Source organism: Aspergillus stella-maris (genome assembly GCF_047715825.1).
Source record: "Aspergillus stella-maris strain CBS 113639 unplaced genomic scaffold BDV14scaffold_31, whole genome shotgun sequence".
In the NCBI taxonomy this organism is placed as follows: Eukaryota; Fungi; Ascomycota; class Eurotiomycetes; order Eurotiales; family Aspergillaceae; genus Aspergillus; species Aspergillus stella-maris.
In genome coordinates, this window is record NW_027396825.1 from 301693 (window position 1) to 328670 (window position 26978).

At 50.7% G+C, this 26978-nt stretch overlaps 9 protein-coding genes across 9 annotated transcripts; 3 read left to right on the forward strand and 6 right to left on the reverse strand.

The window, feature by feature from the left end:
* Nucleotides 1–871: 871 nt before the first annotated feature.
* Nucleotides 872–1793, reverse strand: BDV14DRAFT_74598 (uncharacterized protein). Its single transcript, XM_073777424.1, has one exon. It carries the CDS (start codon nt 1556–1558, stop codon nt 953–955), a length of 606 nt encoding a protein of 201 aa, XP_073627646.1. The 5' UTR covers nt 1559–1793; the 3' UTR covers nt 872–952.
* A 550-nt stretch (nt 1794–2343) lies between these two features.
* On the forward strand, nt 2344–4564 carry BDV14DRAFT_174601 (glycosyltransferase family 69 protein). Its single transcript, XM_073768918.1, has one exon. It carries the CDS (start codon nt 2484–2486, stop codon nt 4053–4055), a length of 1572 nt encoding a protein of 523 aa, XP_073627647.1. The 5' UTR covers nt 2344–2483; the 3' UTR covers nt 4056–4564.
* Nucleotides 4565–4570: 6 nt separating this feature from the next.
* BDV14DRAFT_200735 (uncharacterized protein) lies at nt 4571–6287 on the forward strand (the record flags this gene model as incomplete). Its single annotated transcript, XM_073773574.1, has 6 exons — nt 4571–4729; nt 4828–5188; nt 5255–5554; nt 5623–6029; nt 6083–6195; nt 6254–6287. 6 exons carry the CDS (start codon nt 4571–4573, stop codon nt 6285–6287), a joined length of 1374 nt encoding a protein of 457 aa, XP_073627648.1.
* A 1164-nt stretch (nt 6288–7451) lies between these two features.
* On the reverse strand, nt 7452–8612 carry BDV14DRAFT_174604 (uncharacterized protein; the record flags this gene model as incomplete). The annotated part of the gene is made up of 1 exon (XM_073768919.1): nt 7452–8612. A coding segment is annotated over exon 1 (473 nt), but the record flags the coding sequence as incomplete, so codon positions are not given.
* Nucleotides 8613–9305: 693 nt separating this feature from the next.
* BDV14DRAFT_174605 (uncharacterized protein) lies at nt 9306–10216 on the reverse strand. Its single transcript, XM_073768920.1, has one exon. The coding sequence runs from the start codon at nt 10205–10207 to the stop codon at nt 9914–9916; it is 294 nt and encodes a 97-aa protein (XP_073627650.1). The 5' UTR covers nt 10208–10216; the 3' UTR covers nt 9306–9913.
* A 3537-nt stretch (nt 10217–13753) lies between these two features.
* Nucleotides 13754–14671, reverse strand: BDV14DRAFT_174609 (uncharacterized protein; the record flags this gene model as incomplete). The annotated part of the gene is made up of 1 exon (XM_073768921.1): nt 13754–14671. A coding segment is annotated over exon 1 (397 nt), but the record flags the coding sequence as incomplete, so codon positions are not given.
* Nucleotides 14672–16023: 1352 nt separating this feature from the next.
* On the forward strand, nt 16024–17838 carry BDV14DRAFT_174611 (uncharacterized protein). Its single transcript, XM_073768922.1, has one exon. The coding sequence runs from the start codon at nt 16576–16578 to the stop codon at nt 17407–17409; it is 834 nt and encodes a 277-aa protein (XP_073627652.1). The 5' UTR covers nt 16024–16575; the 3' UTR covers nt 17410–17838.
* Nucleotides 17839–19633: 1795 nt separating this feature from the next.
* BDV14DRAFT_74769 (Iwr1 domain-containing protein) lies at nt 19634–21602 on the reverse strand. Its single transcript, XM_073777425.1, has 3 exons — nt 21475–21602; nt 20068–21357; nt 19634–20007 (listed from the first exon to the last, which is right to left on the reverse strand). Exons 1-3 carry the CDS (start codon nt 21539–21541, stop codon nt 19796–19798), a joined length of 1569 nt encoding a protein of 522 aa, XP_073627653.1. The 5' UTR covers nt 21542–21602; the 3' UTR covers nt 19634–19795.
* A 144-nt stretch (nt 21603–21746) lies between these two features.
* On the reverse strand, nt 21747–25010 carry BDV14DRAFT_74780 (putative differentiation regulator (Nrd1)). The gene has a single exon (XM_073777426.1). The coding sequence runs from the start codon at nt 24837–24839 to the stop codon at nt 22365–22367; it is 2475 nt and encodes an 824-aa protein (XP_073627654.1). The 5' UTR covers nt 24840–25010; the 3' UTR covers nt 21747–22364.
* Between the last annotated feature and the right edge of the window lie 1968 nt (nt 25011–26978).

A 26978-nucleotide genomic window follows, 5' to 3' on the forward strand; every position in this document is an offset into this window, starting at 1 on the left:
GCGCATGACTGTTATAGAACCCAGAAAAGTATTACGCGATGGGATGGCTTTTTCAGCGCCAACTCCGGCAACGGCCATGATCAACCTTGATCATTATTCGTGACCAAATATCCACTCTGGTCTCGTATCGTCCCGCTAAACCTCCGGCCCTCCATCGCCAAAAGTCCAGATTTGTCACGTTACTACGCAGCAGTCGTCAAGCTACAAGACTGTGACAAAATCGTCGAAAAAAAATGCGCCCGGGGGCGTTGCCATTTTTGACATTGGCGCCAGGTACAGTAAGCAAGTAATAAGATCCTTTCCCCGACATTAATTGGTAGAGAGAAAGCAGCATGGTACTATCGCGGATCAGATAATCGAGTCCTGCAGGAGCAATCTAAGTGCCGCCCGCCCACTGCCGCGAAAGCCGCCATGAAGATCTCTTTCAAATCTCCAGCTTTGCCTTCCCCTCTTTCTGTTCCCACCGGATCGCGACTCCACTTCTCCAGCCATTTTCCATCTTCGACTTCCCGGGTCAGAGTTAACGGGACGGTTGGGCGTCTGCAGAATCTAAAAGAGTATAAAATCTAGATTCCAGGTCTTTATCTCTCATCCAGCGAGAGACCCCCAGCCATTTGGTAGGTTGGAGTAGCCATCCTGTGCTACGTACTGCTATGGAGTATGGAATATCAATGCTCCATGCGGCAACTCTCTTCATAACTCCAGGTGAAGCGAGGACATATTCATTTGGAAATGCAATACGAAGGCGGAGTTTTCCCCAATTCGCGTCCTCATGGAAAGAACACCCCATCAAGCAGCATTAATCTAGCAGCAAACGCATCTCAATGAGCTAGGGTATTGACCGTCGTCGTTGTGAGAAAGCAAGCCATCACATGAAGTTATCTTTGCAGCAAGATGTTCCACCACCTCGGATCAAAAGAAAAATGTGCCAACTGAACCCCGAACGAGCCAACTATTTACTCGCAGAATCCGTCGCATGAATCACGACCGAGGAAAAGCTCACTGCCAGGTCTCCTCCTTCGCTCGACGGCCTCGCCGCATAGACTCCAATCCAGGTATCGACGACATCTTCCTCCGCAAAGACCCAAGTCACTTCTCGAATGGGCGACTTCTGGATCCCTTCGACGAGGTAAATCCAAAGACTGTCATCCGCTTCTCTAACAATCTCCAATGTTGCTCCTACGCCGCCTGATGGGACTGAAAGCAAACTCCAGTCTGCCCAGCGGTCCCTTGTCACAGTACTCAGATGTGGTTTGCCATGGGTAAACTCGATGCCGGTCTTCACCCACTTGCGGGTTCCGTTGGCGCCATTCAGAACGAGAATAAGTCCACCTTGGTCATACGTCTCGGTCCAATGGGCGGAGAATGCAACTCGCGCGCGCTTGAATGTGTCCAGCGAGATAGACTTGTAGAGGATAGGAGCACTGAACCTTTCGGTGGACGGTGGCTTAGCCCATACATCAGTCGACGAGGGAGCTGTGATCGTGAACTCTGCGGGGAGAGCTCCGTTCTCTCCAGGAACTTTGTCTTGCGAGTTGGCGAACGTAAATCCTGCCATTGTTGCGGTTACAGTTGTATCAAGCTAAGTTGCTGTTTTCAACAAAAGATTGATTGAAGCGGGATCTGGACTTTGTCAGTGAGGGGCTGAGCTGAGATGAGGGGGATTCAAATCATGCAATCCCCTCATTTAAGTACTCCGACCAACATCACATTCAAGATCCAAACTACGCCGCAGAACATGGCATAATCTTGCGACTTCTTGAGTATTTCGGTGAGACAAGGAATATAGCACCAATCATTCACCGAGCGATAAATTGCGTTCCAAGCAGCTCGTATGAACCTTGACTCGGCTCTCGGTGTAGGTAGGAAGTAGACGTGGGAACGCCAGCGCCTTTGATGCGCTCGGTTTGACTCGGATTGGAAGTTCAGTCAACTTGCAGTATCGCGAGTGTTTCTGATAATCTGATCACCCTGTCAATAGGCATGGGTTTCGAGGATCAAACTAGCACAATTCCGTCTGAGTTAACATGCTGTTTATGCTTGCTATTGTGTATTTCTTAGCCATACTAAGAAATGCTTCAATCGGAGTTCATTTTGCGTGTAGAGGAGCTGTCATCTTGGCTAACCCCAATATACCGATGGATGGGCTTTTGAAGACGGTATTATAAGGAGTAGACTGCTTCGTACTTGGTATTATTGTGAATAGGAATATTTAACGATTCGTCTGTCTAAAAGTGTTGCGCCACATCTCAAACCAACAGTTCACGATGGCTTGGCAATGGGGCTGTGGCTGACACAACTGGAGCAGCGATCCCCAAAAAGGAGACTGGAGCACGCGCGACTCAAGGCCGTAAAGCTGCGGAATCCTGTCAATCTTGACTCTCTTGTTATTTTGCATGGAGTTACGTTCTTTTGTTTGAGGAATGGATGCCCTGTTCAAGCTACCTTTCCCGCCTTGACTGTGACAATACCTTGTCCTGATCATGTCCTCCCGACTTCTCCATCCAGACGAATACGAGCTGGAAGTGCGGTCCTCCATCGACTCTCAAGGCACGTTTAACCTCGACGAAGCCGATTTCGAGTCCCAATCAATACCCAGCCGCAGGAAGCTTTTTCACCGAACGCCTCTACTATCGCGCATCTTCGGCTCGAACTATGCCTCCGGATACCGCCGTTTAATTCCCTCGAGACCTTTTGCGCGCGGTTCAAGACGGCCGATTTGCTTGCGACTTTTCTCGAATCGCCGATCGTACTTCTACCTCCAGAGCTTCTTCGGAATCGTATTAGCGCTTGTCTTTCTTACGACGACCTTTTTCCCTTCCTATACGAGTCCACCTTCGCACTACGGTGCTCTCGGCAATGCCGTTCAGAATTCAGCAAAGCCTGGTCGGGGCAATTCTCGAAACGAGAAGGTTTATATTGCGGCAAGCTTATACGATAGGAGCGGAGACATAGCAGGCGGGTCATGGGGACAAAGCGTTCTTAAGCTGATCGATCTACTCGGTGAAGAAAACGTGTATTTGAGCATCTACGAGAACGATAGCGGTCCAGCAGGCGCAGGCGCATTGCAGGATTTTGAGGCCAAAGTGGCCTGCAACAAGACCATTGTATATGAGGAACATCTAGATTTGAGCACTTTGGAAGCGGTGACTACGCCCGACGGAATGAAACGGATACGACGCATTGAATATTTGGCTAAGGTCCGGAACCGAGCCTTAGAACCTCTTACCTCCCTTTCCGAAACGAAGTTCGATCGACTATTGTACCTGAACGATATTTCTTTCGATCCCGTTGATGCGCTTCAGCTTTTGTTTTCTACTCATGTCGATGACAATGGAATCGCCCAATACCGGGCCGCCTGTGCTGTGGATTTCATCAATCCGTTCAAATTCTACGACACCTACGCCACGAGGGACTTGCAAGGATACGGTGTAGGGATACCATTCTTCCCGTGGTTCTCAAACGCGGGCGATGCTACGAGCCGAAAGGACGTCTTATCGGGAACCGATGCTGTTCGGGTCCGCAGTTGCTGGGGAGGAATGGTTGCATTTGACGCTCAGTACTTCCAATTTCCAAGGGCAGGACCTGAACAAAATGACACTCTTTCATTCCGTGCATCTCACGATACGTATTGGGAAGCCTCCGAATGCTGTCTCATCCATGCAGATATTCAAGATGTCCCAATTAATCCTGAGGACATAGCTGACACAGGGGTCTATATGAACCCGTTCGTGCGAGTGGCATATGACCCTGGCACCCTTTCATGGCTAGGGTTCACCCGTCGGCCTGAGAGACTATACAGTCTCATCCACCGCATTCTCAATGCCTTGGTTGGCTTGCCTCACTACAACGCCCGGCGAACGGAAGTCCCGGGGCAGCGCGTTACGGGGACTGTCTGGGTTTCTGATGAGTCTTCAGAAGAAGGAGGTTCGTATCAGGATGTTAAACGAATTGCCTCAAATGATGGCTTCTGTGGACGCCCAGGGCTCCAGGTGATCATTGAAAATCGCAAGGAGGGCCAGGCTGGCTGGGAGTCCCTGCCGATTCCTGAATGAAGTCGATTGAAGACGAAATTGCTGTGATATCCCATACAGTTGTATGTAAACCAAGTCATAATCCTTGTCTATGTTAACATTTAGCGAATGCATATTCCAAATCAAGAGTCTTTCAAGCTAAACTGCTCACTCACAACTTCACACTGTCTCAAGGTCAATGCCCTCAATTGCTCGACCCGCGGGAGAGACTGCCTTCCACTGTTTATCGTGTTACTCCTTCCCAATCTTACTTTTCCAATCTTTTTCTCCCCTCTCTCTATGTCCTTCACTCGAACAGGCTGCAGCCAGCTGAAGTGTCTGCTTCCAGTGAGTTGTTCCATTTATAATACTTTATCTGCTCAGATCACTGCGAACAATGGTTTGTCCTCTGATCTCAACCTCGGACGGAATTAGCACCGAAGTGTAGCGGGGAAGCCTGTTATTTCCTCCATGTCCTCTCACTTTCACCTCAAAGTTCTCCTTTTTCCCCTTTTTACATCACCTTCGCACCTTCGGCTCTTTTATCGCTCCTCAAAATGACTCTTGGGAGGCACTTTGCTGAGTTTACTGGTTTGGATATCACAGATCTCATCTCTACTGTTGTCGAGACATTCGCAGACAAGACCGCCTCAGGTCTTGAGGAGAGTCAACACGCACCGAAGAAGGACAGTCGTAATTCCCAGAGCCTTGGTCAGGTTAGTTCTCTCAATCTCTCTTGTTGTGCTTCCTTTCCTATTTCATGTCTTTACATCGGTACCCATGCATGAGTCAAGAAATGCAGTTGACAACATAGCACTTCTCACACCAGACTCTCGGCGGCGACAAGGAAAAAATCACTCATCACCATTCTTTCCCCCCTGCTGTCTCTTCTCCTGCATCTCCTCTCTCTCATTCTGCCCATCACAACACTTCAAAACAGAACACTTTCGATCAGCCAAGCAACACCAACAAATCAGCAAACATGGGCCAGTTCGCTGATGTGGATGACACTGCTGCCTTCATGGCGGCTGCTCGTTCCTTCAAACTCGAGAAGGAATACGGCAAACCACCTGCTTCTTCGGACGACGCGGTGTCAGACGAGGAACCGAACCAGACTCTGGACACTGGCGACGAGTTCGCCGCCCCGGCTGATACTGGCTTCGGGGGTTTCGAAGGTAAGTCATCCTCCTTGGTTTCTCCTTGCTAAGGATCAGAACTAACACTTCTCTCTCGTACGGCAGTTACTGGGCCTGAACCAGACACTAGTGGGAGTTTCGGGGGCTATGAAGTCAACGAACCCGCCTCGTCTTCTCCAGACAAGATCGCTACTTCTTTCCAGTCATTAACCGTCGATGCCCCGGTCTTTACCCCTAGAACTGAGTATGTCGCGTCTGACCTTGGGTCTACCGGTGACAAGCTTACTTCCGCCAACCTTCATGCGTTCGTTGCAAGTACGGAGACTAAGGTCGAGGTTGATGAAGACCGAGAGAACCTCAAGACGTTCAAGTCCTGGGGTGCTCCCGTTGTTCGTGCTAGACCCGGTACTTACTCCTCTTTTTTTAGATATTACTTTTGAAGCTAATTACTATCCCTTTTTTTTTTTCTCTAGCTGCCCAAATCCGCCGTTGCATTATCAAGGGCCTGCCCCCAACCTGGGCCACCCCAGACAAGGTTCTGTCAATGGTACACGGTGGCCTCATCGAAAGCGTCTCCATAACACCAACTGGCAACGCTCATATCCTGTTTTATGACGCAGACGCATGCAGGGCGTTCTACGACAAGTACCCGAATGGCCTTGACCTTGACAGGGAACGTAAATTCACTGCGTTCATTGACCTCGGCGAGGAAGTTGATGTCATCAGCTCACAGCTATCATTCAACCTCTCTGTTGGGTCTACTCGTGTTGTTCGTGCTGTCGGTGTTGATATGGAGGTGACGATGAGCGAAATTGTCAAGATTGCCACTGCTTCGAATCGCGAGGTTGAGAAGATCATTGACAATTATGTTCCGGGTTGTGTGAGTCAAGCTGATGGACATTCCTTTTGGAGCCGTGACTGACCTTGCTATAGCCTCGTTCCGTGAGCTTTCGCTTCTGCTCCATTGAAGATGCTGTCCGTTTCCGTGCCGCACTGGTCAGGAACGAGGAATGGGAACACTGCAATGTGCAGTACGCCACTGATCCGTGAGTCATTCCCTATCTCTTATATGCAGTTTCCGTCTCAACTAACCTGCCCCCACAGGTGCGAAGTCGCAACGGGATATCACGCTGATTGAGTTGATGAGTGGACAGACAATTATGATGATATCTTGTGATGCTTCAATGGCGTTGTATGATATGCATACGAGAAGCATGAGTCCTACAAATCGAAACGGGGGGAATGTGCATGATCGATCTGATTAATGATATGTCGAAATTCGTCTACCTCTACTGTTGTCACAGATACGCGCTTTGGACTTAATAGTTCAGTACCTGCCGTTGCTAACTGCTACTTAGCTAGTTAGCCATTTCTTCTTCGTTTCTTCAATACCATTCAGCCCGTAACTTAATGAAGTTACTATTGGCCTTCTCGAGTCTACCTAGACCAAACCATTCAGAAGTCTACGACCGTTATCATCCACCGCAAAGCCACACCCGCACGAACCCCTTCTTCAACTCTACCCTGCCCTACCACGCCCTTTTTTCACCAGCCGGGCATCGTATGATATAACCTACCCTACCTACCCTAGCAGAACACCCTTCCCTTCCTTCCTTAAAGGCCAAAACCACGCGCCCAGACCAGAAGAATAAGGAATAGGGCTGCTTACACCCTTACCAGAATCCTTCTATACCTACTAGTCAACCTAGTCTATGGACGGGCCACGAGGTGAGCCACTTAGGCCACCCCCCGGGCTGGCCCGTTATGTATGGCGCAGTTGCTGTGTTGGCGTTCGAATTTGTCTTACACTGTTGCTTGTAGGTGTCTACTGGTCGGTTCCAGCTCGTCAGCGGCGGAGGATTTGCCTGGTTCTTGTTTCTGCAGGTGTTGTCATCCCGGGGGTATGAGGGCTGGGGAGCTTGCGAGATGGGTCTGGGCTGGGTCTGGGCTGGGTCTACGGCTGGGGCTGGAGCCGGGGCTGGCTGACTGGATCACGTGTTCTTATTTCTGAGGCTGTAATTTGCTTGTCGAGGGTCTTGCTTATCCCGCAGTGCTGATTATCGTGCTGACGGCGAGGGTTCGGTAGGCAGTGCTACCTCGGGATGGGTTCATGATGCTGCAGGGTTGTATTATTGCTTTTGAGAGGATGATTCCGTCTGATGTCGCAGTGCTAGTATTTATTAGATTATTATATAGAAAGCGACCCCCGACTCCTCAAGGGCATTTGGGTGAATCGTTCTTAGCATATTTGCTCGGAATATATATATTCATTGAGTCTGTTGACATATCCATCGTGTTTTCGCTGGAGCTATGACCTGTGCAGGCAAATGAATGCCTCTCCGGGCGTTCAACTCCCCGATCGCCGACGGGAAAGGTGTTGACTGTCGACCAGTGTACTAAAGTCTGACACAGCCTTGTTGGAGTTGAGGCTCATCAACTGTATACTATCTCAAAATGGAAAGCGAAAAGGCCGAAAAATACCAGTACGGCCTGGTATGATACCATACGTTACCGCATTGGCATTCTGCAACAGTCTCCGGATCTTACTCTGTATAGTAACGGGGCGAACACCATCCCCATCATGATTCCCACATCTTGCGGAACAGGAAGGAGTCTCAAGAATGATGTTCATCTTTAGCTGCCTAGCGAGTCAGGACTCAGCTAAGCTGCTCCAACCTCTTTGCGCCCTGAAAACGAAGCCTTTGGTACCGGTGGAGCAAACCTCGAGGATTGTCGCCCCGAAGCTCACAACGGCCAAGTCACCGTCGACGGACCAGGTCCCCCGGTAGGGACGGTACCTAACTAAGTGGGAACCTGCCAGATGTGGTCTCATGCACCTTCAGTACGTATCGGAATACGTCTTCTGACTCGCGTTTTTCAATTGATGTACCCGTGAAAATGTGACTGACTGTGATGAGCCGGCGAGGCAACCCATAGATGGCCATGTACCTGAGGTGCGAGCTTCCAACCGGTAGATGTGGACCTGCATACTGAGGAAGCCGTTTGACAACCATGGGCAGCTGCTGGCAATAGTTTGACAATTGTGGCCACTTATAAGTGGGGAGCGGAGAAGCTCGAACCAAGCGGAGATCCCCGATTGACGAACAAAGGATCGCAGATTCGCAGCGGTACAGTCGCAAGATGTGGTTTTTGTAGCGCATCATTCGTACCAAGCACGCCCGCCTTTCGGATCGATTTGTGGCCCCGAGCTCTTCATTCAAGTAACTGGCACTGTTTTGACGATGCGAAGAGGAAGTGAGCCGATTGGGACCCATGATTACGGCCGAAATATAGTGTTCTCGGATTACCTCGGTCCTTGATGGATCTTGGATATGGAGGTTCTTTGAGAATCTGGAATCTTGCCTCCACCGTCGAGGCTGCGCACCGCCCACACGTTCACGCCCCTATCAGAGAGGCGAAAAAGTCAGAGCTGAAGGATACGAACCGTGGCGAAGGAGTGCAGCGCCGCCGAAATTGCCTGCTGCAAGCGTGACTCTGTTAGGACTTAGGACCCGACAGTCTGGGTGAGGGTGTGATAGCTGGGCATTAGCACACCGTAAGTCGAACCTTGGGCAATTGCTGCTGCCACTGAGGCTCTTGCCTTTTTCGTCCCGACTCGGGTAATGTCTCACTTCGGGAACAAGAACATGAGAAGCAGCTCAAGCTACCCTCATCACCAGAAGCCATTGCAGACCAAGATGTCCACAATTCTTCACACTCCGCATCTCACATCTATGGAGAATATAGTTTACACAAAGTACAGAGGACACCACTGGTGACTGGAGCCGATGCTAGCATTCTTCAGCAGGTTGCGTAACTAGCTTCATCGGGGAAGGAGCTACCCAGGCTAACGAGTTAGTCAATCTTTGGTTTTGACTGCTGCCTTGGCAGTTGTCACCCAGAATGCAAGCCTACAGTCCACACTCCTGCCAAGCTAGGGCTGCAACCTCGCACTTCTTTGATTATGAAACTGATGAGAAGAGGTGATGTGATGATCATGGTATTTACTTTTCGTTTGACGACGATCCAAGGCTAATAATCCTGGAAAGGTCGATCCCTGTTATTCCACTACTGAAGAGACGACGGAAGTACGGCGTCGAGCAATTAATCTACTGCCTTCCTTTCATTGCTCGGTGCTTACCCTCTTTTCTCCAACAGAAGAGCCAATGAGAACCACAGATCTTGACAGATTCGATCATCCGCTATCAAGTCCGAGGCACTGTGCCTCACTTTGACTCGACTGCGTCGGCGACGCTGACGGGGGGATAATCTACCCCTGCGGCGACTATGCCCTATCGAAACGTGAGCTCACTCAACGACTGAGGTGGGGGTTGACTCAGAGTGCTCAACTTGTTTCGCCATTTCCAAGACCCATTTTGACCCTGAGCCTCAATATTTGCCTGGATGGATGTTTGATTCGAAACTACATGCATGAGATTGACGCTTCTGTTGATGTCACGGACTCTTCGTCGAGCGGCTTTTACGGAAGAATAACCGCATCGCCAATATTGATCGACGATTGCTTCACTGCTATAGGAAGCTTTTATTTCCGAGTCGGTATTAAAGTCCGAGAATCCGTCCTATACAGTAGCAGACGCCCAACCCTCGTTGCGCGGTTAATCTATCGCGAGCCCGGATATAACGTAGGATATCGGGGTGCAACTTCCTGCTTTCAGCGCCTTACATTCTGATGATCGTCGGCAATGATAGTGCTATGCAGTTCAAACCGTCAACGGTAGCCGTGTGTAGCCTTGCGGACGACTCTTACAGGCCAAAGTACGGAATAGGCGGAGCCTGATCTCCAATCACAAACGCAGAAGAACCAACGGCGCTTGAGGCTTCTTTGTCACGACTACTCAGGGCAGGTACATCAAGCCTGTACCCACCTGACACGGTTACCCTATGTACGATGGCTGTGCCGCACCAAGATGGGTAAACGCTCATACGCCCAGGTTGGGCCAACAGACAACGGTTATCCTGGGCAGAATGGTCTAGTTGGTGGGCAAACCCCATCCCCCTCCCGTCCGATCGTCTGATGGGCCTGACTGATGCAATCATGCTTCAAGGACCGCATCGACTGCTGACCACGCCCGTTTTGTTGCAGATTCAGGTATGACAGTGATCGACCGGGAGGCTCAGCGAGCGGAGTTGAAGCAAACAAACGAGCAATCAGCCTGGGAACAGGGAAACTCAAGAGATCATGGTCCATGGGACCATGAGCCCATGACGTGAAGCAGGCTCACACCAAGTCTCCGTGCTTTAGATGTTTGGGATGCCACTCTGCTATCTATGCTATCTACTCTGCGCAACTTCCATAACATAATAGAGCTTCTGCGCGAGGACGACCATCCTGACACTACGCCAATTAATGTCAACCGAAAGCCCATCTGAGCAATATTCGTGGCAAAGCGGCAGTTCTCCGGCAAAACTGCCCTCATGCTCGAGAGGATAAAGTTCAGACTAAAGTCGGAGACGTTTCTACTTTCTTTCTTCAGACCGGCTGATCGGCCGACATCGTCACTCTGAATTCTCCTGCACCAAGTAAAGAGTTGAGAATTCGAGTTACTGACTACAGACATACGGTTTCCTACTACGCCCGGCCGAAACTTATGGATATATCCCTACAACTACAGCTTTTCCTTTCGAGATTCGGTTAGATCAGTCCCACACGAAAATGGCACAATATTGTGGATTTGAAATGCAAAAGCCTTTATTCTTACTGAGTCGGAAGACGACAAATGGTGCTACCCAATGTAATTGACTTCGGCATGAATCCTTCAGCATGAACATTCGATCTTGCCTGGTGCAAATCCGCCACGAGGGAGCAAGTGTAACCACCATGTCCTGCAGCCAGCAAATCAAGATCGGTCTCTATTTGCAACATACTTTTCTAGAAGCCCTACGAGTGAGCCAGGATGCAAGCCTACTCTAATCCTCCGTCACTAAAGCGGTAGTTTCGTGCGCTGGCGACTGACCAGTTGTGGGCTGTGAGCCTGTGAGAGCTGTGGCTTGCTCGGCTGTCACCGTCATGTCTGGCTGGCGCAGGATTTGCGCGACAAATGAACTGGCCCCCAAATCCAAAGACCAAAACCCCATACGACGGGTCTGGTCAGTCATCGGTCAGTGGTCTATCTGCCGCACTTTGTACGACGAAAACCCACATCCGTGATCCCTGAAGAATTCAAGCTCCCCACCATGGAAAACTTAATTATATATCAAGTTGGATTGACGAAAACCTCGTATGAACTAGCAGGAATGCGACATTGGACCGGAGCCGGAGTGTACGGATTCTACGGATTTGACGGAGTTCTCGTATGGGGCTTCGCGATAATATACCAGAGAACGGAGGACAGTATTTGAAACTAATTTCTCGGTTGTCGACTCGGAACTCTGTGGACTGTACTTTGTGGTACAGTTATGCTGGGGACTGCAAGTGAGACTGAGAACAGCTTGGCCTGGGCTTGTTCCACATACAGTCCACATCCCAATCTCCTGGCTCGTGGGGTCCGAAAAATGGATTGCACTGCACTGAGCTTGGGAAACAAGCCGGATAGTAAGCTAGCGAGACCCGCGGATTGGTTTCAAAGTTTGATATGTATGCAGCAGTCGTACGAAATCATTAACTTGTCGATGCTATAGTATGAGCTTACAATATGTCGGGTAATATATCGCTCGAGTTTTGCAATGCGCAGTCTGGCTGCCGAGTGCCGTGCCCGGTCAGTGCGACTGCGTGGGGCTGGTGCTATAGTACCGAGGTACTACTACTACAGCAGTACCAAGAGTTGATTGAGGCTCATCGACCTCGCAACTCGCAAGCTCTTTACATATTCGACCTGTTATTTCCCACGTTTTTCTTTCGTCAAAGGCTGTGCTCGTCTCGAATTCTCGATACGACCTGGATCGCGGAGCATAGACCCTGTGCACAGCCACCGAGTACCCTTTTCTGTATGCATAAACACGTATGCCTAATTATGCAGCATAAGCGAGGAGTCGGGCCTTGGATCATGCGCAATGCACAATGTGCAAGCAGAAGCAGCCAAGTCCACTGCAAGTCTGCATCACCGTGACTGAAGATTGAAGAAAGGACTAGGCAAGCCAGAACGCCAAGAACAGCAGACGCAAGGGATTCTTCACAGGGAAGGCAGAGGAAAAAGCAAAAAATACTGTTTATCTGACGAGAACGCCTTGGTTCACCGACTCATCTGTGGCTTTGTGCAGTATCACCTGCTATCAGCATCAACTGATCAGTTTCGTTCTGCAGTGTCACGATATTGAACGGATGATTATCTCTGCGATACCGAGCTGCTTACAGATTCCTTAGTTATCAGCTGGCACTTGGAACTCCGCTTACTCAGGCTCCCTTGCCGGCGCTATTTGTGGATACTGATATGTGCCATTTGGCCCTTGGGCGATGGCCGATGGGGTCATTGGATCCTGTTCGGCTCATCACGATTGAGACATCCCGGGGGCATAACTCGAGTAGGAAACGCCACAGGAGCAATGTTCAGCTGCAGGACCGTTGAACAAAGAGGTACTGATAGGAGTATGTTGCTGTAGAGGCGGGATCTCCCCGGGTGCACCAACCACTGTTTCGCCAATGCCATCCAACCATTGGTGAACTCGTATATTTTAGGCTCAAAAGGGATCCATCGAGAGTGGCTGGAGCTCTCCACGCGACAATTCAATCGAGTTCTGGAAGAGAGCTATGACCATCTCCTGGGCGAGGATGATTGGAGCGTGCTGAAGGATTCCTGAAGACATGCTGACTGCATTTCAGAACGAAAACAATGTCGGGACTCTCTTCGTACAAGATGACTGCGAGGAGAATTAGCAAAAGACCAGAGTCAGGAGCGCAGAAGATCACGAACAAAAGTACGAGGGAGACAGCCCAGAATCCCAACGGAGAAGTCGGAGAGACGGACTACCAACGCCGGTTCTCCACTTCATTTCCACTGTTCTCTGTTCAAAGTCGGAGTTCTATCTCCAAGTGTGCAAGTCCCAAGCTTCATGTGCGAACTGCAATCTGCAAAGCCCATACAGAGTACTTGCAGATGGCGAACTTGATCCTTCAGCGCCGGTCGGATAAGACTTGAGCCTCAGGCGGTGCGCCGTTGTCGAGATGTCAGCAACTATTGACAATTCCTGCCCCTGCTTCTAGTATATTATTGCAAATCAGGATCTGCCCTGGACCAGAGTCTGGAACAATCACCGGCCTTCATCAAATCTCCGACCCTTTGTCTGCCTCGACGGCGCCAGCGACGGACTTCACTGTGGTCGTCTATTTCACGTGACCGACCTTGACTGCGGGTAGGCGACGAAAGTGGCTCTGGAGGGTCCGGTCCAGGCCAGGCAGAGAGATATTTCAGGCGTACAGAGCTCTTGGTTCAGGAGTTCTGTTTGATCTTTTGCCGCTAGGTTGCACGCACTACGCTCGAGTCGGAAGGAACGAGTGTGAAGAAAATCCTTGTCCTACGGGAATCCGGGACTACGCGGTTCACGAGCGCAGAATTGACGCCGTAGCAGATTATCAGCGACCTGGCTCGTTGAACCTCGTTTCCGAGAGGCCAGGGTGATGATTCCTTGGGGGGGGGGGGGGGGGAGCGCATATGACATATTATTGACCGCAAAGCGCGAACCCTTGCCCCCCATCAGGCTGTCAGCGTGGACGGTGTAACGGATCAACGGTCAAGACTGAAGGGATTCAACGAGTCAACGCGCAGAACCAGCGACTCAGCATTTGAAATGGCAGATGTACCCTGACTCGCTTTCCGGCCGGTCAGACCGAAGAGTGCAAGAGTCAGGGTAAGGAGCGCAAATCCGTGTTCTCCTGGCCTCTCAAAATTGCATCGGCCATCCAGACTCTCGAGGGTGATTATTTTATTATTGTGATGGATCCCCCTCGGAGTTCCCCGTACGTTCCAGCTCTGATGGCGGAACCCCCAATCAAAGGCAAGACATAGCCGACCAGAACTGACGAGAGGCCATTCCTGGCGCGTGGTTTGCAGGTTATGTTGTGATCTAGCAGCGCACCTTGACTGTGCCGCAATTCGCAGCTCCACATTTTCTCCGCCAGGTCGTACGGACCAGCCCTTGGCTGGATTCCTGACAAACTTGAAGCATCGACTATCGCATATCTCAAAATGAGGAGTTCTTTGTCTGGTTCGAAAGAGGAACAGATCTTCAGGCCATGATGCGCGAAAGACTGGTTCGGCCCACCTTGAAATCTGGTCAAGGTGACAAATGCCTTGTGGGGACGCATGATGTATTGAAACATGTACTTTTCTTTCTTCTGGCTTCTAGGTTGTCTACAAATTACATGGTTGAAGAAGTAGTACTAGCAAGTTGGCAGAGTCCTTGCAGGGCAAGTGCAGGCCGGGAAGCAGCGGACAAACGACACATCTGAGATCTTCGACAGCGCGGAGGGGGCTGAAAAGCTGTGCTTTTACCGAATTGAGAATCACAGGCACAAGGGGAGTTGACTGATATGCAGGTGCCAGCACAAGTGTGTCTCAAGTAGCGATGTCAGTGTCAGACTGGCGGTTGATCCGTCCAGGACGATCATTAGGCTTGACTACTGGGCACTGGCGCGCCTGCTCCGTGCTCCGTGCTTTCCTGGGCCGAGTGCTATTTCCCTAGGAGGAAAATCGTCAGATCGCGGCTTCATCTTGGATCAGGTTAGCACCCTGCCCCGTCATACGTTAATTAATCGCTTTAATTGCGAGGCGCGATTGGGCGACTCGGCTGTGACGAAATGATTTACAGCGCCAAGCGGGGCCCTGAGCCCAGGATGATAATAGGCAGAAGAAGTACTGAAGCGGGCAGGACGAGGATGAGTTGGCAGGCTTGCAGATTGGCATCTGGACTGGTGAGGGAGAACTGCAGCAGTGAAGAGAGGGAAAAGATTTGTTATTGCTGCTCTGCTGGGCCCACCCACATCGTGTCTCTGTCAGACGCCGGGTGCCGCTTATTCGCTGGGCCGACCCGAGGGAACGGTACGCTAGTCGAAGCCACTCTGCCGCCCCCGGCCAATCACAGTGCTGCGTGCTGTTGGTTTTCCAACCCCTCTTCAGTCTCCTTCAGTGCCCCCTCTGCGTTTGTTTCTCCGTCACTGGTATCCTACCATTTTATTTCTTTTTGATTATTATTCCTTTTATTTCCCTCTGGCTTTTAGACCAGTCCCTGAAGATAAAACTCTGAAGAGTGGGCTTGGGCTGCCTGTCAGATCCTGTCTGTCTCAACTTTGGACACTAACTAGCACCCTAGTAGCACTACCCGCGATGCCTTACATACCAGTACGATAATAATGTGGGATCACCCTCGAGCTGTTTAATTTAGCAGCTGCGCCGCGAACCTACTGACTACTGTACCTACTCCATACTCCCTAGGTCCTAGCAGGTCTGGGCCAGAAGATAGATAGGCAAGAATGCAATTCCGATGTTCACCCTTGAGCAGGGGCAGGTCGGTATGTAAACCCGGCTTGAATACGTAGGACTTGCATGCCAGAAGGCTAGGTATTTGTCAGACCCATAGACCCTAAAGTCCTGGCTATAATTTCTTCAGAGTTTCTTTGTCTGTTTGAGTCTGAGGCAGAGTTACTGCGGCTCCTCCATGCGATCTGGCTTACTGCTGGCCCACTTAGAGAATTGCGACTGGGGAAAAATACATAAAATTGCAGTGCAGAAAAAGAATAAATTACCCGATCTAACGGGGGTGCTGAGGCAAATTTAAAATAAATTAATGATTTGGATTATTTATTATCGACGATATTATTTTTTAAATTATTATTTCTGGTGTTTTTATTATTCGACACTCTATGCACAGTGGCAAGCCCATCGACAGTCTGGACAGGATCATACATAACACTCACACCTCACGCTTCTCATTCTTCTGCACATCTGCAACTCTGCTCATCGACTCACAGCTCCTGCACTTCCAACACCTCTAGCACTAGCCAGTCTGCAAATAGCAACTGCAGCGCTGCACACTAAGAAGCGCCTTCTTTCCTACTCGGTCTGTTGCCGCAGTCTCTCCGCAGACGCTGCCCATCCCGCTTCACGACATTCGCCAGCCGGGACCAGGGGCGTCGTGCTGCCCTCGCCGTGACAGGCCGAAGCGTCCCAGGGAGTCGGTACGCTGCATGGGGCCAGCGACAACCCAGTGCTCCCTCGCAATCCAACCGGAATCTCGCTCTGCGTCTGCTGTTGGGGATGCTGCAGTCCTGCTTTCGTCCCTCTTCTCTTAAGCGCGCGATCCCCGACTCCTTCTCCTCTTTCTCTTTTTCTATATCTACTTCCTACCAGGGGGAATCTTGTTTTATTCGACTTGTAGACCAGCTATAAACCCTCCCTTGCTGGATCGAGTTGACCACTCCCACACACACCTTGACACCATCAACCTGAGTCACAAGCATACTAAATACCGACAACATGGCCATCTCATCTCACTCAGGCCGCAGTATGGCTATCGACTCGCTGCTCAACCCGCAAGGAGCTGCCGAACCCGACAACTACAAGTCGACCTCGAAACTACACTATAGCCCAGGCCCCTTGACACCACAGTACTCGCCTCTCTACCCACCGAGTCCAAACCAGTATTACTACAGCTTTGACAACCATGGACAACACCATCACCATCATCACCATCACCACCACCACAGCCCCTACAGCAACGACCATGGCCGCACCCCATCATCCCAGGACAGCCACAGCCATCACCACCACCACTCCTTCAACCCCTACCACCACCCCTCCCGCTCAACAGCCTCTTCCCCAGAGCCCTACCACGGTCGAGACCGCTACGACTCCGTCTCTAGCAGCTCATCGACGAACGGCGGCGGAGGCCCCTCACCGCACGGCCACCACAGCTCAACAGGCGACCGGCGCCGCCCACCACGACCCAAGTACGAGGAAGAAGAGATGTACTTCATCTGGTACCACCGCGTCGATCTCTGCCAGGAGTGGAAGGAAGTGCGCGAGAGCTTCAACCGGCAGTTCCCCGCGCGCCAGCGCAGCGGGTTCCAGGGGATCCAGTGCAAGTTCTACCGCTTCATCAAGGAGAAGAAGTGTCCGACGCTGAGGGAGCAGCGGCGCATGCGCGACGGCGAGTTCCTGAAGCAGGAGAGCGTGCCGACGCCTGCTTCGACGGCGGGCGGGTTCCATGGTGGTGCGCCACAGTTTGGCGTTGTCGAGTGGATGGGCGTTTGGTATCCTTGGATGAAGGAGGATCGGGAAGAGGTGATGAGGAAGAGGTTGGCGAGGTAGACTGACTGACTTCACCTACTTTTCTCGACTTTCCTTGTTCTCCTACTCGATGACTCCTCACTCCCCGGGTCCTTGACTTCCAAACTCCTACTCCTTTATTCACGGCCGATGATACCTTCTACTTTACTATTCCCTCATATTCATCCTCAACCTTACCTCCATAATCCGACCGGGTCGGCCTAGGAACGGCTCTGCTGGCGATCTTTTTTTTTTTTCTTGTTTTGTCAACGACATATGACATGCTACTTTACTATATCTTGTCCACTGGACAGTGGACTATACCTGGGAGGCTCTCTGTATTTAGCATGCATACTCCTACATCATCGATCTGGATACTTTTATATATTATACTATACTATATTTGTGGATATTATATTTCACGGAGTATATACTTGGATACAATACAACCAACAGCGCAGTAAAGCAATCACTTCCTGTCCATACACTGCAACCTCCATAACCAATGAACATCTGCGAGTAAGATACAGAGATAGCGCCAGATAGAACTCCATCAACAGTTCAACACCTATTCCTCAGACACCAACAACCATCGTCCCGTAAGAAAAAAAAAGGAAAACAAATACCACGTGATCCAACTCAACCCTCCAGCCTCCCTTTCCCATGATCCCATCCCTTCAGTCCTGACTCACGCAATACTTCCTTTCTCCCATTACCAGCTCCGTTATCAGCTCTCAAGTATCGAAAGAGCAAAGGGCAAAATCCCTCGGAATTCGGAAACACCATCAGTACTCCCTACTTACGTACCGTATCGTCTTACTCGATACGGACCGGGAATTCCGAGACTCCTAAAATACTAAGTACTGTCCATATTTAGTACAAGAACGGGGAAAGATACCCCTACAAGTACAGTATCTATGTAGCAGGTAACTTGGATCGTGCATACCCAATAACTAATGCGACCGGGCTAGAGCCGGTCTGGACTCTACCTTACCTTGGCCTGTACCCTGTACCCTGTACCCTGCCGTGCTAAGGACTAAGTACTCCCTTCCCCTCCCCTCAGAATGCCTTGGTAAGGTATGTTGATTCAGGCAACCGGTTGGTCAGCGGGTCTTATTTTGGGACTGCGTCTTACTCTTATCTCTCGACTTTTGATATTGTGCTGGATGCTGTGTATCGTGTTCATTGCGGATGGTTGTACTCGGTACTACTGCTAGTAAGATACTGATAGGAGGTACGGAGTACGGAGTACTACGGTGGTATGTACTGCTTGGGCTGTGCGAGGAGGCTGTGGTACGGTATCGTACGATACGGTGGCGCAGTCCCCTGCGCTGAGTCTGACTGAATCTGATTCTGACGAACATCAACAAAGTAGGTTAGAGTAGGGTCAAAGGTGTTGCAGGCTGTGTCATTGGAGACTAGTGATTACTGTAAGATCTCAATGGTGCCCTTTTTGGGCTGCCAATGTCCTGAAGATACTGCAGTGATGGATTCTGTGCTATGCTATGCCCTCCCCTCCTTGGCGCAGTATATTGCCTAAAGAATCAAAGCCTGGGGCAATGCAGCTTGCATCCGCCTACGCCATCGATATTCCTTGGTCTTGAACCACCAGGATGGGACGACCTGTGCTCGTATATTGTAGCAAGTCATCGGCTAGACTAACAACTGGCAAGGCACAATCTGTCCCGTTCGCCCAGCCACCATGGTGATGGATTTATTCAGCTGCCCGCTGCAGAACCCAATCCACGGTCCACCGATCGAGCGAAGGATTGGGATCCCGAAGGATATGTGAAGGAAGGAAAAAGACAAGGAAAACCTCAATTGAACCTGGATCCTTCATTTGTTCCACACCCCACACTCGTCTACATATGACACCATAACCACGGCTCGACAGGAAAAAGTAATATGACCCGACCGTATCTGCATGACGCATGGCTTTTTTTTGGGCGCTCGCGTGGGTTTCCCAGGAGTCACTTCGTGTTTCGAGGTCATGGCGAGATTGATGTGGCTCGGTTCTCTGCGATAAGGCAATGTTGGATGACACTGTTGGTTCAGTGGTTACAGCTCGCGTAAGAATGACTCGCATGTATGATTTTTCTTTCATTTTTCTTTCTTCAGCGCTCGAACGGATGATCCTCCTTGAAGTTAACCCCGCACTGAAGAAATGTAAAGCCGTCCGACAGCCTGATTCGATCGTTACGGTCGCTTCATAGATCTGTATTTGGAGTAGGGTTGGTCCTGTCGGAAAATAGTCGCTGAATCAGCTTGTGAAGGCTGCGCCTTGGACTCTCGGTTCGCAAGCCTACGGAGTCTCCGCGGGCATAGCTCATGTCGCGCTTGAAGATAATGTCATTGTCTGCCAGAGTTCCCCTGCACCTCGCCGCATGGGGTGACAACAAAGTTTGTAAGAAGCTTAGGCATACCATATCTACCATTCTTCGTCAGACTCCACATGCGACCAGCCATAGCGTTTGCCATATCTGTCAGCACTAGCGGCTTCGCTGCCGGAGTCATCCCAGTCGAATTCTTCGTCATCGGAATGGCCATGTCGGTACTTTCTGTAAGCCGCTGCCTCATCGTCTTCCTCGTCGTCCCAGGATAGCTCCTCGTCAGGATAATCATTTGCAGGGTTGTTTTCAGCTGTAAAATTAGCTTCATTAGCTTGTGTTCCTAGAGATGATGCGTTGTGTAGATACTCACCATTAGAATCGCCGTCTTCGCTGTCCCACCTGTCCTCATCATCTGTATCCTCCGCAAAGTCCTCCCAATACGCTTCATCTTCGGGTGTGATGACAATAACACCAACATCTTGGCGACTGCTATCTATACCGTGGTGACGAAGCCAAGCTTCTTGGTCCCCGACTATATCAACCAGCGGATCTGTCAAGTGTCCTTTATCTGGGAGAGGATGGCGTATATAGGTATCGTAAACGTAGTCTTCGTCACTGTCGCCATCCTCAGGCGATTCAACAGACTTCTGCTTGCCAGATTCCGTAGAGATCGAGGGTGCGGCTGCTCGATGTTTATTAGGGGTTCGCGGTTGATATTTAAGTCGAGGCTTCGGCAATACCGGGCGAGATGCGGAGGGCGTTGGATATTGTTTTGCACTGGTTGGTGCTACATCCATTTCCGAGTCGAGCTCCAGTGCGATTTGCTCGAATTGACGGGCTAATCGATCTGATTCGTCATCCCAATTACTCTGGCGAGCCTGTGCTCCTTTTTCAAGCACTTCAGCAATACGGTCTTTGGCAGCAGATATCGCGCCTTGACGTTCTGCTCGCCATTTCTTCTCCGCCTGGTTTACCACTGGCCGTTTCCGGGCCGGAGCAGAGACCGGTTCGTCGGCAACCGAGGCTGAGGCTTCAATTCGAGCAGCCGCATCCGCGACCATTGATGCCCGCCTTGAATGAGGCTCGCGTCGCAGTTTCTCCACCAGAATGGCGACTGCACCGTCCGCTCTTCGTTTCTGAACACCACTGCCTGCATTACGCAGAGGCCCTGTGGGTGTACTTGTCCGCGAAATCTGGAAGCGACGTATTGAAGATGCGAGCCCGGACGAAGCCGGACTACCCCGCCCACTTGACGCAGAAGATCCTAAGCCTCCGCTGCTGGAAGCTACATCGCTCTTCTTGGATACAGGGGTGAGCTTTTCTCGCTCGGGTTGCGGCCGAGTAGGAGAGGAGTGTAGAGCATTTTTCAGCTTCGAATCCATCTCCTTTCGGGCGGTAGCGAGTCTCTTTGCCTCTCGAAGCTCAGCTCCAGGTGACGTTGCTCTCACCGAAGGAACGACGCTTTCGTTACCGCGGTTCGTACTCTTGGGAAGATGAATACTGCTTACGGAGCGAGGACTTTGAATAGCTCTATGAGCGGGGCCAAGACGCCCGGGGCTAGGAGAGCCATTCTCAGGAGCACCTCTGGCATTGACTGTGACTCGTTGGAAGACAAAGTCTGTGAACCGACGCTTTGTCTGGTGTAGCTCAGATTGTATGTCTGGAAAATGAGTCAGCCTTGTGTAATGTACATAGACAATCTCACTAGTGGGCCAGTCTTGCTGAAGCGCAATTTTCCTGGCGATGTGGAAGATCCAGGTGAGAACGTTCGACTTACATAATGTATCTACTGGCTCTTCCTCGCGGCGCCTTTTAATGTTGATTTGCTCGGGAGGCAGAGACATGATGAGAAACGTAATATGTCAGTTTCTCTCGATGATCACGTTAAAGAGGGGGACAAAAGGGCAGCGCAGGAGCGATGTTGTTAAGATGATTGTTATTTACATTTGGGATGGAGCGCGGCTACTAGTTTCTCCGCTCCGCCCGCCCATTCCTTCTCTGTGTAAGCACAGAAAGTATAGGAGAAGACGCTTAACGTCAAACTACACGTTCGTAATAAAGACATGCGTACGCATTGTAATCTAGATGCAGGTCATTGATATTTGTTTTCTGTCTCTTCCACCAAGTCTCCCTTGTGTCTCAATGACTGTAGTGTAGGGCCATTGGTATTATTCTGATGATTACCCCCAGAAGCGATTAAAGCTTCCACCCCCTTCCAAGACGCAGCAAAAGCGCTGGGGTCTCCGAATTATATCCCTCGAAATGACATCACATATGCAAATAATAAGACCGAAGAATAAGGATAGACGAGCCAAGCCAGTCCATGGCATTGTCAGGTTCCTATCCTCGCCGGCAAAAGGGGATAAGCAAAATTGTAAAAGTCAAAAACAAAAGAGAAAAACGAAGAGAAAATGAAGGGGAAAGTATCATATCCAGCTAGCAATACACGTGATTGGTATAAGGAAAGGGGATTAAAACATTATAAAGGTGTTGGTCTGGAATGAGATACAGACAATAACATAACATAAAGCAAAACATAAAACCAATACAAGAGAAGAGAATCAGAAGGATAGAATTTTCAAATGATAAGATGCATAAGAGGATCAACCATGACATATAGAAGGAGATAAAAGGAAAGGAAAAATGCTTGAGAAGTGTCGGAGATGCTTATTTAGCTCCGATCTCTTCTTCTGCCCAGCCGGGCAGTGAGTTCTCGTTGTGGATGGCCAACCCGAAGCCGGAATGGTTCAGTCCGCCAAGGGCAGAGTTGAAGCCCGAAAAGCTGGCTTGGGGGTGGTGCGATGCTCCTGAGCGACCAGGGCCTGGTTGGCCCGAAATGGGGCCGAATGGCTCCTGGGAGAACGATGGCAAGCTTACAGCCCGCGAGTGCGACGCACGAGGCACACTCAGACTGCTAGTGCTTGCGGTGGCGTGGTGACTAGGTCCAGTAGGACCATTGCTGACGTTCAGGAATCCGTTAGCAGATGGCTTGTGCTGGTGCAGAGGAGCGTCGATGCCACCGTTGGCGAGATCGCTAGTAGTGGCGGTGTTGTAAAGCGATTGCTGATGGTGGTGGTTAGACTGGGGTTGAGACTGCAGAGCCGCGAGGGTGAGCGGGTCATTCAGTCGGTCTTCCTGTTCCTGCTGGGTAGACATCTGGTTTAGGTACATGGTCAACGGGTTGCTGGAGCCGTTGTTCAGAATACCCGACGGAGATGCCACCGTCTGTAAGGGGTGTCGGTGCTGTTGACCGTTCTGAGAGCCCGTAGAGCCTGGGGCAGGAGAAAGTGCCGGTCGGGTCGGGCTGGACTGGGAGCCAGGTTGGGCAAGAGAATGGAAACCATTTAACGCCGGCGAGGGCGACTGCGGGCCTTCAATGCCAGCACCATTGCGGTTCTGTTGACCAGCGTTACCGGTCTGACGAGGGGGGTTTCCACATCGGTCTTTGCCGAAGTTGATCTTGAACCGTCGGTACTCTTCACGGTTCCGCATGCCTTCAATCGCTTTGATCGCGTTCGCAATGTTGGTGAAGTTCACAAAGGCGCAGCTCTTCTCGCGAAGCGTGTTGACCAATTCAATCTCTCCGTATTCCGCAAAGTCCTGACGCAGACGCTCCTCAGCCCACGACTCGTCCAGGTTGCCGACATACACATTGCGGGAAGCGCCGCCGCTAACTGCGAGCGCAATAGCAGGAGGAAGGGGTCCGGAATGTTTACCCCAGCCGATCTTCAGACGTCTGTTGTGAATCATGAGTCCCTGGAGGTTGCTCAAGGCATAGAAGGAGGCTGCCGATGTTGGGTCAATGAAAGTAACGAAGCAGATATGCTTGTCTGGGATGTATCGAATGTGATGGAGAAGACCTCCGCGCACAACGTTGCAAATCTCCTCGATAGTAGTCTCAGGGTGGATGTTGCCAAGGTAGATGGTCCGGTTACCAAGGTTGTTGACACCGCCGGCAGAGGTGGCCACTGCCGCAGCAGCAACAGACTGCTGGGCCAAAGCATTCGTGATCAGGTCGCGATCAGCCGAGTTAAGAATGTGTGCGTAGCCCGGCGCAATTCCAAGGAACTGTGCGGCATTCTGTTGCTGTGTCTTGGAAACATAGGCACATCGATCCTTACCGTAGAACACACGGCGAGGGGCCTGCCACTTGGCCTCCTGCGGTAGCTGAGAAACAGCCTTCATGGCGTTGGTGATGGACAGGAAGTGAACGAACCCAATGGCCTTCTCCTTGACAATCTTCACGGTGTCGATTGGGCCAAACTTTCCGAGCTCCTCGCGCAACTCATCCTCCGTAGTCTCATCCGCCAGGTTGCCGAGATACACATTACGCGAAGCTCCTGACTGTTGGACGGCCAAAGCGACCGATGTTGGCACCTGCGAAGGTTTGCCCCAGCCGACCTTTATGTCGTTCCCCTTGATAGCCAGTTTCTTGAGGATAGCATCCGAGTGAAAGTGTGTGGCCGAGTTGCTGTCGAGGAAGGAGATGAAGGCACAGTTCTTGTCGGGGAGCAAGCGAACAGACTCGATTTGGCCACTTCGGACGTGGTTCAGAATCTCCTCAGCAGGAGTCTCCGGGGGAATGTTGCCCAGATATACGGTCCGACTCGTGCCCGAAAGAAGACCAGGAGTTACAGACGCGGCAGGGCTTCCGTACGCAGCATTGCCTAGACCTCCCAGTCCACCGACAGGGGACTGAGGACCACCCAGCATCTGCTGGTTGCCCATACCTTCCGCCAACATATTCGAGTATAAACCGGCATTATGCGAAGCTTGCGTCGGGCTCCCGAGTTGGTTCTGTGCCGCTTGCGCCGAGGCGTTCTGCGAGAAGCCACCGTAGTTGAACTGGGGCGAAGTGAACGCGGATGGAGTGCCAGGCTGGAAAGGGCTACCGAGAAGCAGCTGGGAGGGAAGGAGGGGTGTGAAGTTCATATCGAAAGCGGTACCCGAGTTCGCCATGTTATCAGTCGTGCTCGGGGTAGCAGTCGTGTTGATGGCGGGTATGTTTATTCGGCGATGGTTCCGGTCCGACAACCCTTGCAAAGGGAGATTGTTTGAGTTGTACGCTCCGTGAGAGAATCCTGTACTATCCGCATTCAGATGAGAAAACTTCAGACGGCTCGATGCATCGGAGGCTTGCATGGCGAGAGGGAGCGAGAGCAAGGGATACGGTGGTCTCTTGGATTAGGGAGCAAATGAGTTGACGTTGACGGAGAAACCAAGAGCAACGGGAAGGACGAGGAGAATAAGAATATGGATATTAAGAAATGAAGTAGAAAAGAATAATAAGAAATGAAGAAAGACGGGGGTCAAAAAAGATTGCCCCGGGAAGTGAAGAGGAAAATCGAGAAATAGGGAGCTCCGAACAGAGCAGAGAAGGAGAAGAGAGTGACAAGAAGCGGAAGATTAAAAAATAATGTCACCGCGCGAAACGAAAGACCCCAATGAAGACGTGTCTAAAAGGGAATCTAGTGGTCAATTGGAATGTGCATAGGGAAAGGGTTGGTGGAAAGGAGACGGGCTGACCTTCTGGAGATGTTCCCGTGCTGGTCAATTTTACCCCTGGGGGTAAGGTTCGCTGCCACTGCCACGCCAACACCGCCAATGTCCACCTGCGAGAGCCGCAACCAAGAAGAAACTTGATTCTGGAAAGAGGTAACAGCAAGAAATGAAATAGCGGTGATAGAAGAATAAGAAGAATAAAAATTTATCTACTTGGTGGCATTCAAAGGATCAAAGGGTCGCAGACTCGCAGATGCACCGACAGCAGAAGACCCCAGAGACAAAGAATGACCAGAGCTGGTTGGCTCGAAAGGGAAAAGCGCAAATGACACTTGACGCAAAGGCAATGAATCAAAGGTCAAGGAAAGAGCCCAGTGTGTCCACTAATGAGACCAAGGGTCGTATTGGGAGTCTCAAAAGGGGAAAAGGGGAAATTGGATAACGCAATACAAACGAATCTGATATCACGGATCAAACTGAGGGAGAACCAAGTATTCGCATTTAGAAATTCAGAGTACAGATTTAAAGAAAGAAGGCAAATCGATCTGAGCCTTGAGACCCAGCTCATGCGTGGGTAGATGCGAAACAATGTATAGTGCACGGTCTCATTTGGTGTTTGTTGTTTACAGGGGAACCCAGGGCCTTGAAAAAGGGGTCGCAAGTGGAAATATCATCCAAATTGGAGTCAACAGCACTAAAGCAAAAAAGAAAGCAAGAACAATAAGGACTAGAGTAAATCAAAGTAAATTGTGGAAAGACAAATCCAATTTGGGGTGTTCCCTAGTTAGGACTCACATGGCTCTTTAGAAAAGCTGGGGAGAACTCATCCGAGGCGGATCGTCATTGCCGCAAGATGGCCTGAAGGTTTGGAGTCTGTGGCAACCACTTTGGCGGAGTGACACAGTGACATTCCACGTATTTTAAGTGCTCGGGTCCTGATTGAACTCGCCAACTGCTCGAGAGAAAAGTTATTATTCGGTCAGAGCCCCCGAATGCTCTTTGAGTCGTGATTGTCAACTTAAACAGGGAAGTGGGGAAGCCGCAAAATGGATAGTCTGAGAGCGCTGGCATCATGGGTGTCATGATCCCGTCGAGGCTGATGCTGACTCCGCCAGCCTTGCATATTCAGATTTGTGCATTATAGAGGTGAAAGCTGATTAAGAAAAACTAAGATTGATCGAGAAAGATGTTTAAGTCAAAGAGCGCCTGAAATCGATAAACGAAAGCTGAAGAACGATGGTGGGGTTGAATGCGACCATGAGTGACAGGGATGGGGCCGGAAGAGGCTCAATTTCGGCACAACTTTACTCCTTCCCGGCTGCAGACTGGATCTACAACTAAACCACGACAGCCTCAATGAGCTTTACTTTCTGATGTTGTTTGAATGTCGCTGACGATTGCTGACCTCGCGGCGCTGAATGGACCGATGGAGTCTCGACTACGCCAGTACCCCGGAAAATCTCCCACTATACCGTAAAAGTAGGTAGTACCTCTCAAGCATAGATACAGAAGCCTCGTGGAGCTCTCCGAATAGTCAATGGAACTTGTAAATGTAGTGGAGATACTGTACGCCAAGCACTCAGGCTACACATACATAAATGTCTTGAGATTGCGACCTCCTTATGGCCAGTCGCTGCCATGCTCTGCGGACGGACGCGATAGCGGTGCCCTTATCTTGATTTTGTGCCTGAGGCATGCATCACCAGAAAATTACCCCTCCGCAACTCACCAAGATTCTTTTCACCCCTCTTCCTGTGGATTCGCCAGATTCATTGCGCT

Bases quoted from the DNA above. Each gene is read 5' to 3' on its own strand.
- BDV14DRAFT_74598 (XM_073777424.1), bottom strand. From the start codon at position 1,558: ATGGCAGGATTTACGTTCGCCAACTCGCAAGACAAAGTTCCTGGAGAG.
- BDV14DRAFT_174601 (XM_073768918.1), top strand. From the start codon at position 2,484: ATGTCCTCCCGACTTCTCCATCCAGACGAATACGAGCTGGAAGTGCGG.
- BDV14DRAFT_174605 (XM_073768920.1), bottom strand. From the start codon at position 10,207: ATGATTGCATCAGTCAGGCCCATCAGACGATCGGACGGGAGGGGGATG.
- BDV14DRAFT_174611 (XM_073768922.1), top strand. From the start codon at position 16,576: ATGGCCATCTCATCTCACTCAGGCCGCAGTATGGCTATCGACTCGCTG.
- BDV14DRAFT_74769 (XM_073777425.1), bottom strand. From the start codon at position 21,541: ATGTCTCTGCCTCCCGAGCAAATCAACATTAAAAGGCGCCGCGAGGAA. The intron at 21,358-21,474 runs GTAAGTCGAACG...CTCATTTTCCAG, and splicing joins AGAGCCAGTAGATACATTAT to ACATACAATCTGAGCTACAC. The intron at 20,008-20,067 runs GTGAGTATCTAC...CTAATTTTACAG, and splicing joins CGAAGACGGCGATTCTAATG to CTGAAAACAACCCTGCAAAT.
- BDV14DRAFT_74780 (XM_073777426.1), bottom strand. From the start codon at position 24,839: ATGCAAGCCTCCGATGCATCGAGCCGTCTGAAGTTTTCTCATCTGAAT.